The sequence below is a fragment of the Chamaea fasciata genome, unplaced genomic scaffold (genome assembly GCF_029207755.1).
Source record: "Chamaea fasciata isolate MVZ Bird 193981 ecotype frontalis unplaced genomic scaffold, bChaFas1.0.hap1 SCAF_1, whole genome shotgun sequence".
Lineage (NCBI taxonomy): Eukaryota > Metazoa > Chordata > Aves > Passeriformes > Sylviidae > Chamaea > Chamaea fasciata.
The window spans coordinates 55733732-55750502 of NW_027094086.1; the positions used below are offsets into that span (position 1 = coordinate 55733732).

Below are 16771 nucleotides of genomic sequence, written 5' to 3' on the forward strand. Positions count from 1 at the left end.
CTTCATGTGCTAGGGGTACTAAGACATGGCTATTATCAGAAAAGGATAAAATAGAAATAGGTAAATTCCTGCATGCTGAAATCAACAGGATCATTCATTATATAGGATTTGCAAATGTACCCTAGAGTGATTGAGAGATACAGACACACATTCAAGTGACAGCAACTTCAAGAAGCCCTAGCATATCAAAGCCAGGGCATCTTCATGTAGGCTTGCTCTTTTATTCCAGCAAATAGAAGGAAATTCATCTTAGCCTGGCCTGCAAGTAATAAAGTAATGAAGGTTAGTAATTAGGCTGAGGAAGAGATGAGAGCTACATCCATATTTTTAAAGATCTGTTTATGTGACTGGTTTAATGATGACTAACTGAGAGCATTTTGTCTACATTATGCAGTTTCTCACGCCACCTCATTTTGATCAGCAAAAATGTGTTCCATTTTTTAACATGAAACAATTCATTTTAACAGAAGTAAACTTTTCTTTCAAATCTGTCACCACAGGACGCTGGCAGTTGAGAAACGATCAATATTGAATCTATACTCAGCAGGTAAAGCTGCCTCCTATCATTGAAAAGTGTCCTTTGGTATCAACAATTTTGTTATAGAGATGCATTGGTTAATAGCTATTTTATTGCAAATGAACACATCTTGGGAACACAAAAGAATAGCAGTGTTTTGAAGAAAAAAATATATATATACAAACAAAACCTCCTTTTAACTTCACTTTCCATCAGTACTCATGGTAATTTGAAACAGACAACACTCAGCTGATCAGTTAAAGTAAATAATAAAGTCTATTATTCAGGCATGATTTGTTAGCTCATTAAGATCTAAATACTACAACACACATTTTAAATTCTGTTCTCTTCAGCAACATAACATGTTGTTTCTTCTGTTTCTCAGTTAATTTCTGTGTACCTATATCCCTCACTACCTTTGAGATAATGTTTCTTGAAATCAAGTGGCAGCTGTAGGACAATTTATAAAGAGAACAGACTTGAAGATCCTGAAACACAACAGAAGGTTCAAGAAAATGCAGGAAAATCAACATTTCAAACTAAAATCCAGAAAACACAGGAAGAAAGTCTATTTCTAGGCAAGCTTTAGGATGGAAATAGAAAAAGGTTTAAAATGCCCCAAAGAAAATATAAGCAACTAGTCTCTTAAGAAATTAATTAAAAGTGAAAATATTAATGGCTTTCACAGATCCAAGTGTGCATTTATTATCTCTGACATCCTGCCTTTTATCATGCCCTTGGTATTAGTTTTCTCTCAGCTTTGTACATAGCATATATTCACTTTCAACAATCTTTCAGAAAACAGCTGGAGACAAATATTGTCAAAGAATTTGCAATAAACAGCAACCTTTTTTTTTAGAAAACACATTTTTATTCCTATCATAAGAGGCATTTTCCATGTAACTTTCTCAAAAGCCAAAGTTGGCTTTCAAGATTCAGAAAGTTAAAAAAAAAAAAAACAAAACCAAAAAAAAACCCCAAAAAACTTGTATGAGTAGTGACATGACCTAGGATGAGACACAAAGCATAAGCACACACTGCCCACTGCAAAATCATTCAGAGAAGGCACTGGGCTAACACCCTCCAGAAAGAAAGAAAAAAAAAAATTAAAAAAAAAAAAAACAAAAAAAAAAAAAAAAAAAAACCAAAAAAAAAAAAAAAAAAACAAAAAAAACAAAAAAAAACCCAAAAAAAACCACACCACAAAAAACCAAACCCAAACAACCATATTTATCTGCTTCACAGTTAAATATCATGTGAAAAAGACTTAAAAGCATTTAAACCTTTTCTTTACAACTGAAAGCTGAATTTTACAGTAAAGATAGAATCAGGTTCTTGCTCCTGTAAGTTATATGCCAAACATAATCTGCAAAATTAAATGAATAAAAAACAGTTAAACCTGCAAAACTCAGCTGCAGAACATTAGATGCAGCTCAGCTGCACCTCCTGTGGGTTACAAATCTTTGCAGCAATAAGGAGTCTGAACTACCTGTGCCTCTGGATCTGAGAGATGCTGCCTGTGCCAGCCCACATTCAGAGAAAGATATCCAGAGGGCTTCATTTATTTGACTTATGTGTCTTTAAAAAGAAAAATAAACACACGGGAACATTCATGGCTGCTGCAATTTGCTTACCTGCTTACATTTAAGAATGGTTTCTATGCCAAATATCTGACTCTGACAAAACTCCTGTGTATAGTTCAGGAAGTAGAAGAGGTCTACTTTAAATACACAATTTGCAAATAGTGTTTATCCACTAAGAGACTTCAAATTTATGGATTTCACCAGCTGCCCAGTTCCCAAAATTCTGGGTGAGAAATCTCCTTTTCTGTTCTAGGAATACAGCCATTTTGTGATATTTCACTTAATATCAAATGTACTTACTGTGCTTTCAAGAGCAGACAGGATCAGATCTTGCTACCAATACTTTCTGAAAGACAACAATGGTTTCTATATTCAAAAGAAATCAGAAAAGCAGGATTTTAAAATTTTGAATACATACACTTGACCACATCACAAAAGTTTTGTGATATCTGAAGTGGTGAAATAATATATAAGAAAAAAGAGGATAGCACAAACATATTGTTTTACTAACAATAGTTTTATTTTATGCAGGATGTTTCAGAAAATTTTGTTTGGACAGTGTATACACTGGAATTGTTCAGACACAGATATCTACTTAAATGTAAGATCATACACATTTAAATCCAAATTCAACCTACTTCATCTGAGGCCTGTCAGTGGACATCTAAATTAAGGGTTTTACCATTCCTGGCTTTTGAGTATTTAAAAAGATAGCAGCAATGCGTGATTTACCTTTGAGGGCAACACCCATTTTCCATTGATTCTAGGGTGACAAGACTCCTTACTTAGGCATGAAAGTTAAATTACCTAATGTGATATAGATTAATTCAGGTTGTGTTCTTAAAACTCCACAATACCTTTCTCAGTAAAGGCAGTAAACAAAGTGTTGAATTTATACCACCATAAATGAAGAAGCTATCAGAAATTATTCTGTGTGAATGAGATCAGCCTGTCTTTGTTCTCCTCCATCACATATAACTCTCAGCACACTGCCTGCTCAAAAGATGTATAGTTTAATTTAAAACAGCATCATTTCAGCAACATGAAACAGCACTTTCCCATTATTATTTTCTGAGACAGCATGAGATTATCCATTCTCAATCCCTTCTGAGAATAGTGTTGATCACATACCAGCAAATATCTCCTCACCAAAAAAATCAAGGTCCTGACATTAGAAAATTGTGATTTGTAGATTATTCTGAGTATCTGTTTGTTTCTATACCTCTTTATGGGCTTGTAAGTTTATTAGATAGCCTACAGGTAGTTTTGATTAGAGTTACAGAGCAATTTATATTTTTAAAGTTATTAAAATACATTTCCTTTTGTCATCAAATATCAAGAAGAATAATCTTTAATGATCACTTAAGGTGTTTACTTCCTGTCATTTCCTCTACTTTGGAATATTCAGGCTAACTAGATGATTATAATGTTATGATAGTAGATGACAGTATTTTGTTCCTGTTGAAATCAATGGCACAACATTCACTGAGGTCACCAAGGCATCATGCCACTTATGGTCCAATTCTGAACAGCTCACAATTTACAGATTTGATCCATAATTTATAGTCCATGTTCCACACTGAGATGTGGTATTTGAGACTGTAAGTCTCCAGACAGACTCTTCACTTGGAAAACAGCCCATTCATCATGAGATTTAAGCAAATCAGCTTTAAGTCTGAACAAAATCTAAAAAGGAGTACAGAAGAAGGAATGAAAGCTTATGTTGCCCTGACCATAGAACTGTTAAGATCCAGTACTTATCCTCTTAAATAAAATTTATATGTAAATAAAAGGAAATAATTTTGATAAATTACTAAATCACATAAACAAGTATCACAGTTTCTAATTACAAAATGTTCTCACATATGGAACTCAACATATGGGCCACTTGCAAAAGGGATAATTTCTCTAACTTACAGAAATATTGATAATATGTTTTCATCCTTTATTTTGAACTGTGCACTTGTGCACTTCAAATGTTTTCAGTAAATGCAGTACTACGTTCCAGTAATACTAGTAATCGACTGTAGGATGGACAGGAGTTTGCTACCAGTTATACCATTATGTTTCAACAACAAATGAGACAATATTCAGTTTAAAAAAAAAAAAATTCTGACCCATGACTGAGGCTTTAAAAACCAGTTAACAATAACTTTACAAAATCTGAAAAGCAATTTTTGTTTGAATTGCATTCTAGCATTAATAGAATAGTATTACACTGTCAAATGAGTTGTGTCATGTATTTTACATAATTGAGGATCTTGTACAGAAATTAAACTCTGGATCTGCCAAATTAACTGTTCAAACATAAATCTGATGAGGACTGCATGCCAGCTGTGTGCAAAAAAGTTGAAGGAACTAATCTGACCATGATACTGAGGATCATGTCCACAGACATTGCTCTTGGAAAAAGCCTACTGGGATCAAGAGAGGCCTTTAGATGTGCTCAGAAACTACAGATTTATCCTATTTGATAGAACTCTGAATGCCAAGACCTATGTGCATCTCCCCAAGGCCAATGTCACTTACTTACTAAGTAAGTAACTGAAATGCTTTCCTTGGTATTTATTTTTCTTATGCTTCCAAGTACGATTTAGAGATAAGCATTTAAATAAAGCCTGCATTTTTAAAAAATACATCAGAATCTTAGCTGTGTCATAATTGGGTAGTTCAAACTACAATATAGCACAAATAATTATCAACATTTAACAGAGTAAGAAAAAGGAAGAAAGGTTGAGAAGATTAAGAACTGAGACTAGTTTTCATGAGTGTATTTATGTAAGTGTAAATGAAAGTGTCAGAACACTTTTCAATACAATGTACCTAAACAGACATGCTTTTCAAAAAATTCAAACAGTTCTCAAAGTTTATTGACAGTCTTAAACATTACTATACGGAGAAAGGGGAGGTTAATGTTTGTCTCTATGCAGTGACCATTCTTTTTCTGAATTCTAGTAATAAAAGAGAATTTTAAGAATAACTCTGTATACCCACAAAATCTTACCTTCAGCTGCCCTAAAATCTCTGACAGAGAAAAGCCTTTTTATTTGTTCTGATTCTAGACTGTAAATCCTGGAAATAGGAAATAAATGCTGAAATTTATTCTGTCAAGTACAAACTGTACAGACATCAATACTTTCTTTTAACATACAATCAAAAATGGTTCCAGAGAGAAGTCAGTTTGAGAGCATGATACTTGGAAGCAAAAGTTTCACTAAAATGTCAATGTATATTAACTTGTTTAATATTTTCTTTAACATGGCACTCCACCTAGTCAAGGGTGAAATACAGGTTTGAAGGGGAAAATACAGCCACTGCTAGTAAATGACCAGTAATTTACTGTGAGTGAGAACACAAATTATCAATAGCTTTATCATAGTAGAGGTCTGTTTTGCCATACTAATGACTGTCTGAGAAAGATACTTTTATCTAGGTTGTAATGAGGTATCTCAAGGACAGGCAATGTACATTTGGGAGGGACAAAACAGCTGGACAAGACAGGGGCATAACAGTAAGATTGGAAGAAAAAAGAAGAACTCCTTTATATTAAAATTCAGCAGGGGTATCTGTAATCTCTATGAAGAAACTCACTGCACTTGTGACACTGCCCAACACTTATCACCCAAATAAGTAACAATTACACGCATATTTCAATATAATAAGCTCTGATTCCAGCCCCCACAAACCAACTGAAGCATATTTCAACATAATTCCACTTGTAAAAAAACTAGATGGTGAAGGAAATAGATGTCTCTTTGTGATCTGATATACACATCTGCAGACATTTACAATATGCATGCATTTCCAGAGAATGCTAAGCACGTTGAATTGGGAAACGTAAATTTTTTTCTTAATGGATATGTGCAGACGAAGAGTGTGACTCAAGAAGAAAATAAGCTGCGACAAAGATGCAACTGTCCTATCAGGCCTATCTTTTTTTTAAACAAATATCATATCACAGCATAATGTTAAAGAAACACCAATCATGATAAAAATCAGACAGCTATGGAAATAGCTTGCTGCAGGGAAACATCACTCAATTGTGAGGTGGCTGAGGGTCAGGTGATTTTCAGATCTCTCCCCTCTGTGACAGAAAACCTGAGGTTAGCAATGGCTGTCCTACAGAAATTCATTATACAGACAAGCAAAACATCCCACGGCAACACAGAGCTAGAGATTTATTTGAGGTCTTCTAAATCTCAGATTGCATTTTATGCAGACATCAACAATACGCCATTTCCAATGGCATCACAGAGCTGCACTGGTCCCAGCGAAGTTATGCACAAAAATCAGCAGAGAAATGTGTTACAACAAAGAAGAATGGAAGAGTCTCACTCAAAACCAGAAAATCCTTGCAGAACCTCTAAGACAAAAGGTATAGATTAAAACAGTTCATGAAGTCAATATGTTAACAACCTTCAAAATTAGGTTATGTTGAGGCAGGTCAAAACTACACAAATTTAACTGCTCATTTGAGGGATCTTGCTAGTTTCTTAGATTTCATCCCACTTCTTTTTCTCCAGATAATTTACTTCAGGCTCACAAAGGGTACCACATTGTCAGGAATGGAGAATTAAGACTTCTCTTTTGTCAAACATCAAACCCCAATTTAAGTACCACATCTCTGACATGCAGGAACCATATCCCAGAACAAGATTTAATATTCAGGTCCATTCCAGTCCTGGGCCTGTCTGCTCAAATGGTAAATAAAAAAACCAGATTTACTCAAATGTTCTGTTTCCTCCCACTAAGGGGATGTTGAACAGCCCGAAACCTCAGCTTATGTTTATTTTGCACAACTGTAGTGACCAGTGAGACAGAATGTATCAGTAAACCTGTCCAAGGGGGCCAATAATCACCATTGGGAACAGGACCAGTTTGACAAGTATATTTTCATATAAACAATCATACAATCATCAGATGGTTAATACTCTCTGGAACTAACCATTTGGGCTGGAGTCAAACTGGTGAGCTGGAGGTGAAAAGCTCTGTTCTATTACCAAACCCCTGAGCTATAAAGGCCCCAGCTGGCACTCCTGCAAAAGTTCACACAGCTTTTTTTGAAAGGCCGCAGAAGTAGTTACAATATCTTTTAAACAAAAACAAATCAAAACAAACAAACAAAACCCTTCCACAGTTTCAGGAACAGTTACATTTTTCTTAAAATAATCTCTCTGAAAATAGCAGGCTGTACACATTTTACAAGAATAAACAAACCTATCTAATATTTGTCCACAAATTGAGAGTTAGAGATCACTAGTGCAAATTTCTGCTGACCTGCAGCATTTAATCTATAAACTTTGGGTATCCTAAGTGGTCCATCAATGAACAACAGATATCTTCAATCTGTCTAATCTCTTCATGGGGCATGTTTTGTTTCCAGGCATGAATGCTACTTGGTGAAATTTCCCCTTCGTAAGGAAGATAGAAAAGACTGGTGGAGGTGGCAAATAATATTTGGTTTAAGCTAGCAGGAGGAAGAGGAATACCAAGAAAGGCAAAAATTGTTTCAGCCGTCTTCTGAGGAAAGCTCACAATATCTTCAAACTTGACCAGCTGATAATTTGTTGGCAGCAAGTCCCTGTTTATTCTCATTGCTGCTGCTGTGTTTGCTAGCCATAAATAAGACAACACAGAAATAGCATTTGAATTAGAATTTGAAATTTCTTTTCTTAGTGATTCAAACTCAGAGGCATAGCCTTCATTTAAACTACATTTTTCTTTACCATTCTCCCCTTTAAACATCGCAGCCAAGCGTTGTGGAATATTTTTCAAGGAGTAAAGGCTTGGCTTATTTTTGTACAACATTGAATAGACCCATGCCCGTGGGTCCCTCACTACATATAGTGCTCTCATGGATGGTCCTAAGATTTTCTGAAAAAAGGGAAGCTTCAATGTCCAGCTCCCACTGCTTAAACTAAGCACAGGTCGTGCATTAGGATAATAGAAGAGATGTCTTCTCAGTTCCCTAATATATTCAGCATCTTTTTCTTGACTCCCTCTTGCCCTGCTTCTTTGCTCTAACAGGGATTCTCTCTTTTTGGACCTTTTCTTTTTGTCTTTGCTTAATGCAGAATGCTGAGCAACTTTATTCCTGCTAGCTTCATATAAATGAATGTTTTGTAAATGCAACTTTGTGTCTTGAACTAGAGACTGGAGCCACCCTTGGATAAGACGAAAATTACTATTCTGGACATCAGAAACCTTCCATTCACATGGATCTACAAAGGAATCAATTTCAAATTCAGTCTCAGGAATTTCAAGATAAGGTGTAGGTATCCTGATGTATAAAAAGTCACTGGTATTGAAAAACAGCTGTTTTAAAATTTCTGCACCAGAAGTGGGAAGTGAAGTAATGATAACATCTGGCAAAACAACGGGGTTTCCTTCTAATTGTTTGGCTTTATTGCCCTTTTCATGTTCTAGCCTTGTCATGTCACTACTCCACTTTGCACAGATCGGTTGAGTACACACGCTCCACACATCTACCAATTCAATAAGCCACAGTGTGACAACCAGTATCAGGATCCAACGCAACATTTTACCAAAGGATATGTAAAACCGCCACTGAAAAGCCAGTATGACCAAACTGACACCCAAAATTATCCCTGCAATTATGTTCACTTTGAATCCAAATGGGAAAACTACCTTATTATTTTTTGTATTTTTTTTCACAGATTCAGTACCAAGACCAAACTTGGTCACCTTATTTTCATGAATTACTTTAGCAAAACCACCAAATCCCAAGTAATCAAACCTTGCCTTTAAATTCTGATACTCAGTCACAACAGAGATAGTATTTTCAGTGTTGTTGACACTGAGTGAAATCTGAAATCCAGATTTTGCATTATCCATGAGTCTACAGTTAGAAACATTGACATACGGGCCATAGAAAAGGTAAACAATCCTTGTAAGTGTGTTTTTCATTGGAAAGGTAACATTTACAAACTGAGTCCATCGCTTTTTGAATTCAGCAGCTTGTTCAGCCTCCTGTATCCTAGCAACAGGACTACTCCCACGATGATCAAACCAAAACATCTTGTAGTGGGCATCCCACACATCCATCATAGCTCCATTGTACTTGTTCTTAAACTTATAGGGTATGTATTTAAAATCAATGTCAAGATTATGAAAAAAGGCACTGACTGAATTAACAGGAGAGTCTTCCTCCTTCTCGATATGGTCAACTACTAACAATGTCTGAGAATTTAGGAGCAGCAAAATGCGGTACACGCTTTTCAGTTTCATTGCTGATGTGTAAGCAGATACTGCCTCACCACTCACAAACATCATGTCACCAGCCTGGGAGGCTGTTATAATTTCTCCACTTGAGTCTCCAACCTCATCACCAATCCACTTCAGCCACTGGGCACACTCACCAAGCTGTCCTTCCCAAGGCTGGTTGCACTGGCTTGTAGGAGATGGAGCAAACACCAAGACGTTGTTCAGGTGGCTGAGTTTAGGTCCATAAAGAGCCTCAGATACAAACACTTGTCCATTGGGAGCAAAAGTGAAGGAGTTCTGATCAGGATGTTCATGCCCTGGATTGAAACTTCTCCACCCATCAATCCATCTATAGGGCTGAAAGTGAACAATATCATAGACAGCACGTCCACCGAGTTTCCCAGACTTGAAGGATACAAAAGTGTTTGTCTGACTGTTTGGCAATCCAGCCCCATAAGTAACAACTCCCCAGTTAGGAAACACATGCATTTTAGCAGTACCATAGTCAGGAGGTGGCTGAGGAGTGATTTCAGCAGCATACCATATAAATTCTGTATGTAATGTGCTCCACCTCTGTGCAGTGGATGGCACCATTGGCCCATCCTTGGGTCTGTGTTTTCTAATTTGCTGTGCCAGCCAGTTACCAGCTCCATTCTTCATGATGAACTTATCCAAGAAAACCAGTTGGCTCTCAGGACCATAAAACCAGTTGTAATTAGAATCTGCAACACCCACAGTCCTCTGGAAGCCTGGCAATAGAGTGGCATAGTAAAACCAAAAGTGCATTCTCAGCCAGTTATTCTCCAAGTTGTTAATACCGAAGTGGCGCTGGGCCAGGAAAACATACTGGGTTACTGACTTGGCTGTGTAACTCCCGTAAGCTACTCCCTCATCCAGAGACCCATCTACGATATGATTGAGCAGAAACATTGTTTTCTCCATCACATCAACAACAGTGTGTTTCCAAATATTCGCCTGAGATCCTTTGTCCACTCCGGCAACTAAAGCCCCAATAAGCAGAGCAAGCATATTGGTTGCTTGGTGGTTATGGAGAATCTGCTTTCCCCAGGAACGAACCTTGGAGTACTCATACATTTCCTCACTTACAGACCATATCTTCTCCCGGTATTTTTGCCTTCTCTCATCTTCCAGTGAATTATACAAGAAGTCAAAAGCAGTAGCAAATCCTGTTAGGGAGTGGCCGAGTGGCACTTCATCTCCAGGTGCATTCTCAACCAACCAGTTTTTGTAACCAGCCATTCTATCCATATATTCCAGGGCAAAGTCAAACGCAGCTTTATCTTCGGGGCACAGTAAACAGTAGAACGCTAGAGGTGGCAGGTTGTTACCATAAATCTCATTCCACTTGGCTGCAAAATCAATGTGCTTGGGTGGAGGTAGGTAGTACAAAGGGTTGGACAGCATCACCATCACCGCACTTCTGATGGCTCTGAAGAGATGCAAATGGCTTGTACGAGCCTTCTGCCTCAGTGCCTGAACATCATCAGCATCGAAATACAAGCTTGGATGAAGAACTGATCTTTTCAGCTTCTGCTCAGCACTAAGACCCTCAAGTTGCTGTTTTTCATATTGATCTACATTTTCTATGAAAGTCGCCCAATCAGAGTAATTGCTTACAGATTCTTCAGAAGTGAAGACATCAAAGACCATTAATGCTAGAAATAGAATATGCCCCGTGAACATCAGAGCCATGATCCATTAGGCAGCTCCTCTTCCCCAGGCACACATTTCTTCACAAAACAGTGTTCAGATATCAAACTTTCATCCAGTTTGTTAAAAAAATAGTATCTTAAGGCATATTTTTATGAGAAAAGACTCACTGTATACTGTGCATTACAACAAAGGCTCAGACTACTTGTAATCTGAGACACAACATTGAAATGACAAGGCGCTTGAAAAGTTAAACCTCAGGTGCCTTGTCTCCTCACACTTTTCTCAAATACAACACTACAAGCATAAACACTAAAATCAGGGGAAAAGTGAAATCTCTAAGATATGCATTTAAAGCACGGGTCGACGGCACAGTAGCAGACTGAAGCACTTATCTCCTGGTAACTTGAAAAGCATGATCTGAAAAGGGAATTGGAGTCAGATGTCTGCTTTTGTAAAAAGCTTTCAATCCGGCCAAATTCCACTATTACAGCTGATGAGTACTCTACTGATCACAAAATTATATAATTTATTCAAAACAATGTGTTATATTTGATAAAATAGGGAATATACAACATCTGGAAAACAGACTCCAAAATTGAAGTTATAGTCTTCAGTCTTTGCCTTTTCTCATTTTCCTTACACACTCTTTCCATCTTTCTCTTTTGGGATTCATGGAGGGTTGGAAGGAAAATAATTTTTAAAAAAGCAACATAGATTCTCCATTAGGTCCTTTTGATGAAACTGCAGTGCTTTTAACCACTATTCCTCTCTGTTTGTGAATGATGCATCTGGATTAAGAGTCATATTGACGTATTTTCAAGTCTTTTAAAATCTTTTCTTCAGCTAGTGACGCCCAAATTTGGCCTCGATGATTCAAAAAATCCTGCTCCTTCCATTATGATGCAAAAGGAAAACATGTGAAAAAGGCAGAAAGCCAATACTTTCTTTTAAGAGCAGTTTCAGGTTTCCTTTCACTTCGCATGTAGGTTCTTTCTGTGGAAACAGAAACAAAAAGTTCTCTGAAGCTGTGTGGATGTCAGAACATATTTCAAGTACTTTGGTTAACAAAGTGCTGCTAAGTTTATGGGAAAGGTGAGGTAATTCACCTTTTCTTTTAAGGAAATCAAAATATAAAAGAAGAAGAATTTTACAAGTTGCAAAAAATTTACCCTTGGCAAAAGAGCAATTCAGACCGGCTACTAAAGCTCGCTTTATTTCACCATTTCCAGCGCGAACATGAGGTCTCAGGGAATATTTTCCAGTTGCGCGTAGCTACGCATGGAAATAAACCTGACACACGCCACCGACACTCAATTCAGCTCGAATGAGAACAAAAGCACGAGGGCACTCACACCCCGGGGCGGCTCATTGGGCTCGGGGGCGGCGGGCAGCAGGAAACCAGCCCGGCACATACACGGCACCGGCCCCGTGGCCTCCGCCGCGCCGCCCGCCCCGAGCCCGCCAGAGGGCGCCCGCCGCCGCCGCGCCGCCGCCCGCGCCGCGGCCGCACAACTTGGACAAGTTTCGGCGAGGACCGCGGGGCCGCCGCCGCCCCCGGCGCCCGCCGCCCCCGAGCCCAGCCCCGGCTTACCGCGGCGGGTCCGCGCCGGCTCCCGCGGGGCTGCGTCGCTCTGGCCGGAGTGCGGCGCCGGCCCCGGCCGGGGGCTGCGGGTGGCGGCGGCCCGTTTGGCTGGGCCGGGCTGCGCTGGGCTCCAGGCTCTTCCGCTCCGCCGCTACTTTTCCACCCGGGCTGGCCGCAACTTCTGGTCCCTGCCCTCCGCCGGCGGCCTCCAGAAGTTGATGGAGAGGGAGATGCGGCAGCGAGCGCGCAGCGACGGGCGGGAGCAGCGAGGCAAACTCACAAGGATGTAGCTCCGGAGGGGCGGGGAGGGAAGGAAGGAAGGAGGGGGGGAGGGAGGGAGGCGGGGAGGCGGCGGGGGGGTTGGCAGAGCCGCCCCCGGCGGAACGGGGATGTGCCGATCCTCCGCGCCGAGCTCGGCGGCGGGCGGGCTGCTGGTCCTGCCGTGGCTCCCGGAGGCTCTTCCCTGCGGCTGCGTGCGCTGCCCCGCGGCTCCCGGCGCCCAGCCCGGCCCCGCTCCCGCCCGCGGATGCCACCGCCGCCCCTGCGGAGCGGAGCGGGGCTCGGCGGGAGCGCCCGGGGGCAGGGCCGGAGCCAGAGCAGGGGGCCGCGCCTGGCAGCGGCGCAGGCGGCGGGAGGAGGCGAGGGACCGCGGTGACCCGGTGCAGCGGGTCCTGGTGCGGGGAGCTGAGGACGTACGAGGGGGCTCGTGGAAGAAAAGCTGCCGCGGGGGGTTACCCCCGGGGCCGGCCGACAGCCACCGCCCCGCCGCGGACCGGCCCCCGCAGCTCCCGGACGGGGAAGTGTCAGGGACGGTCGCGGCGGCGCCCCGGAGACCGGCGAGCATCTCAGGGCTGGGCCGGGCCGGGCTGGGCCGGGCTGGGCGTCAGGAGCCGCCGCTCCTCTGGGTGACAACTTTGTGAGAGCGGAATAACTACCTGGCCGTGCCTGTGGCTCAGGGACCACGGGGATGCGCACCATCCGCTTTTGTATGTGGCCGTCACACTTCTTTATAACCGCTTTCCTGCGCTGGCACTTGGTTTTATGCGATGCATTAATGTGGTTCGCATTCAGGTTTAGCTGAAGGCTTCGGAAGTAAAATACTTGAGGAGTAAAATCCTCTGCCGCTGATCTTGGTCACGGTCAGTGGTGCCCTGAAGGGCCAGCAGAAAATACTGGCTTGCCCCGTGGTGCCGTGGTCTGCCCACAAAATCCAAGAGGTATAGCGCCATTCTCGGCTTTGAATTGCCGATGATGGCAGTCTCAGTTTGGATTGCCGGTGATGACTGAATTTCAGAGCCTGATTTTGTGACCTGATGTTTGTGACCGAGCTTTTCTTCTGTAGTCGTGTGCAGGAAACGAAAAGGTGTGAGATTTTGGGTGTGTTAACACTTACTGTGTTTATAGTATGTACTTCAAAGGATGTGGATTTTAATCATCTCAAAAGACGTAACTTTTTCGATGCCTGTATTCTTCTATTTTTGTTTGCCCTCATACCTAGAAAATACAGTTGCATATTTAAGTATTGCTTAAGCTACTTAACATGTAACTATCTTGAAATGAATATATGAATATAAAAAGGCCATACATTATGGATACTGATTCTGTTTCTTTGTGCTACAGAGTGTACCTTAGAAGGATTAAATTATTAAATTATGCACATTTACATTAGTGATGAACTGTGCCTGGAACCATCCTAATCTCTCAGATGTGCCCTATAGACTTGGCTTAAAACGGAAAAATACTGATTATTTCTTGGATCGTATCTTCCCATCAGAAGAAATTTGCATAATGAGCAAAGACCAGCCCATAATTCCCTGACCTTGAATCTTTTGCAGTTGTGCTTTTTTATGCTACCAGGGAAGTTATTCCAGGAGGAGAGCAAAAGGAAATGTAAAACAACAATAGGCCACATTCCCCTTTAAGTCTGTAGAAACTGAGTGGAATACACTACAAATGAAAACCTCCCCAGTCTTTCCTTCTATTCTCATTCTACCCATTACCCTTTTTCCCAAGGCTGGCCCATTCTGGAACATATTAAAGTCTCAGAGAATGACTTTTCCCATAAATTGTCAGGCAATTCAGCATGAGCAGAGAACGTGTAGGACTTATGTTAGGTTAAAAGCAAGAGTAAAGCTCTCCCAAGAGCTTTTCTCACACTCTGGGAGCTGTGCTGAGATCATTACATATATAGTGTTCAATTGCAGTGTGATATTTGTGGAGAAACATGAAAAAGATTTACTGACTGGCCCCATATATTCACAAATGGTACCATTTAGAAAAAAATCTTATTTACAAGGCAGTGAAGGCATTTGTATGGTGTTTCTCTTCTTCCGTGGCAGCTTTTTTCACATTAACAAAGATGCACTGGCAAAATAGTTCAGACTCAGTTTTTGCTAAGCAAATTGCAAAGTAAGAGTGTCTTGAACCATGTATTATTCCAAACAGTTTATGCTACTTAGTTTCTTTCATTTTCAAGTTGCTTTGCTTCAAATACAAACTATAAAAAAGAAAACAAATCACCCCTCCCAAAGAAAAAAAAAACAAAACCAAACAAACCCACAGAAAAACAAACAAAAACCAAGCTCAGACCAAAGCAAAAAACTAATGGTGGTAAAAGTAGTGCTTTTTGGTTTTTTTCTATTGGTAGTTTTCAGTAGTGAGCAGACACACATAGTAACTATACTACAACTCAAGAACAAAACCAAAAATTTGGATACATCTTGTATCAAGGATAAACAATTAAGTGAAGCAAAATTCAGAGGAGCTGGATTAAGGTAATTAGAAATAGTGACTCTGGTTTGTAACCAACTCTTTTTCTCAAAATTAGTCTGAATTATATTGGCATTCCACCTTACCTGATTGAATAAAGCTTTTTAAGGAGTGGTCAGTAAAGAGTGGTCAGCAACTGTTTATTGTGAAAGTAACTATTAAAAGTTACCATTTACATTTTCATTTGTAGAGACACTGACCATCTGGCAACAAATTGCATTATATTATTACATTTTCAAATATTCTTCATAACTATGAATGGCTGAAAAGCAAGGCTTATAGGCTATCAGCAAGAGAAAGACACTGTAAAAGAGGAGTAAGTTTTGAACCACATGAAAGTGACCTCACTGTCACATCAATTTCTTGGTGTAAGAAATCATGGATCATTGTTGGTGATACACTGTGGTGTTCTGCTTCAGGGATAGAATTCTGCACTGATACCAAGATCAGCCATCTGAATGATCTTGAAAATGCTCTTAGTTGTCTTCCTCGAATACAGGCCAAGTGCTAACAGATGGAAGTGAAGAATAGAACAGTCAGCTGGACTGCAACAAAATACTTACCAGTGTCAAAATAATAATTCAGAAGTTCATATGTGAATGCTGTGCTACTTTCAAATATGACACATTAATCAACATTCACAAAAATAGCCAGGTATTTAGGAAGGATCTCAATTGAGATAGTTAGGTTCCAGTGGTAGTGAACTGAAACTTCTATCTAACTCCTCTAGTAGCACAAGTACATAAATTCCTAAGTTTAAAGTAGAGGTTTTATTTCAGAGGCATCGCAAGTTCGGGTGAGAGTTCTTGACTACTCAGAAGTCTTCCCATATTGGCAGGGCTTGGCGCATATTTCATTGCTCAACCTTACTATAGATGGAAATATAGACTTTCTGAATCTAAATCTACTTGAAGACTTAATTCACTGTGAATTCTTGAAACACTCATGCACAGTTCCTTCTTTTACAACAGACCAATGAAAAAATGTTGGAAAATAATGCAGTGGTGATAAGGATCCATTTAAAGCATTAGTCTGTTGTCGGAAGAACCCACCTTTCACAAAGAAAACATGGATGAAATGGACTTTTCCGCTTTAGAGATGATAACCACAATCTCTCAACTCTCAAAAGACTTAATCTCTTGTCTGTTTCAGCAAACAGGATCTTTTTGTTTCAAACTAAGGGCATCCTGTGAAGTCATGTTACCTTTCAATAGTGTAATCACACATAGAAACTTGAGCACATAAATGAATTCTACTAGAGGGAAGAAGTTAGACCTTCTGCCACCCAAGAATAGCTCACTGTGTTTTACAATGAACAGGTATTGGAACAAAGTGTATGCTACGCTCTCAGAGAAAGGAGCATTCCTCCAAATTGTGTCTATTTCTTGACTATGACACTTCTTTTTGCAATATCCAGGTCCA

At 40.1% G+C, this 16771-nt stretch overlaps 1 protein-coding gene across 1 annotated transcript; it reads right to left on the reverse strand.

Moving 5' to 3' along the window:
- Positions 1–6264: 6264 nt before the first annotated feature.
- Positions 6265–12860, reverse strand: DSEL (dermatan sulfate epimerase like). Its single transcript, XM_066184197.1, has 2 exons — positions 12590–12860; positions 6265–11991 (listed from the first exon to the last, which is right to left on the reverse strand). Exon 2 carries the CDS (start codon positions 11035–11037, stop codon positions 7387–7389), a length of 3651 nt encoding a protein of 1216 aa, XP_066040294.1. The 5' UTR covers positions 11038–11991; positions 12590–12860; the 3' UTR covers positions 6265–7386.
- Between the last annotated feature and the right edge of the window lie 3911 nt (positions 12861–16771).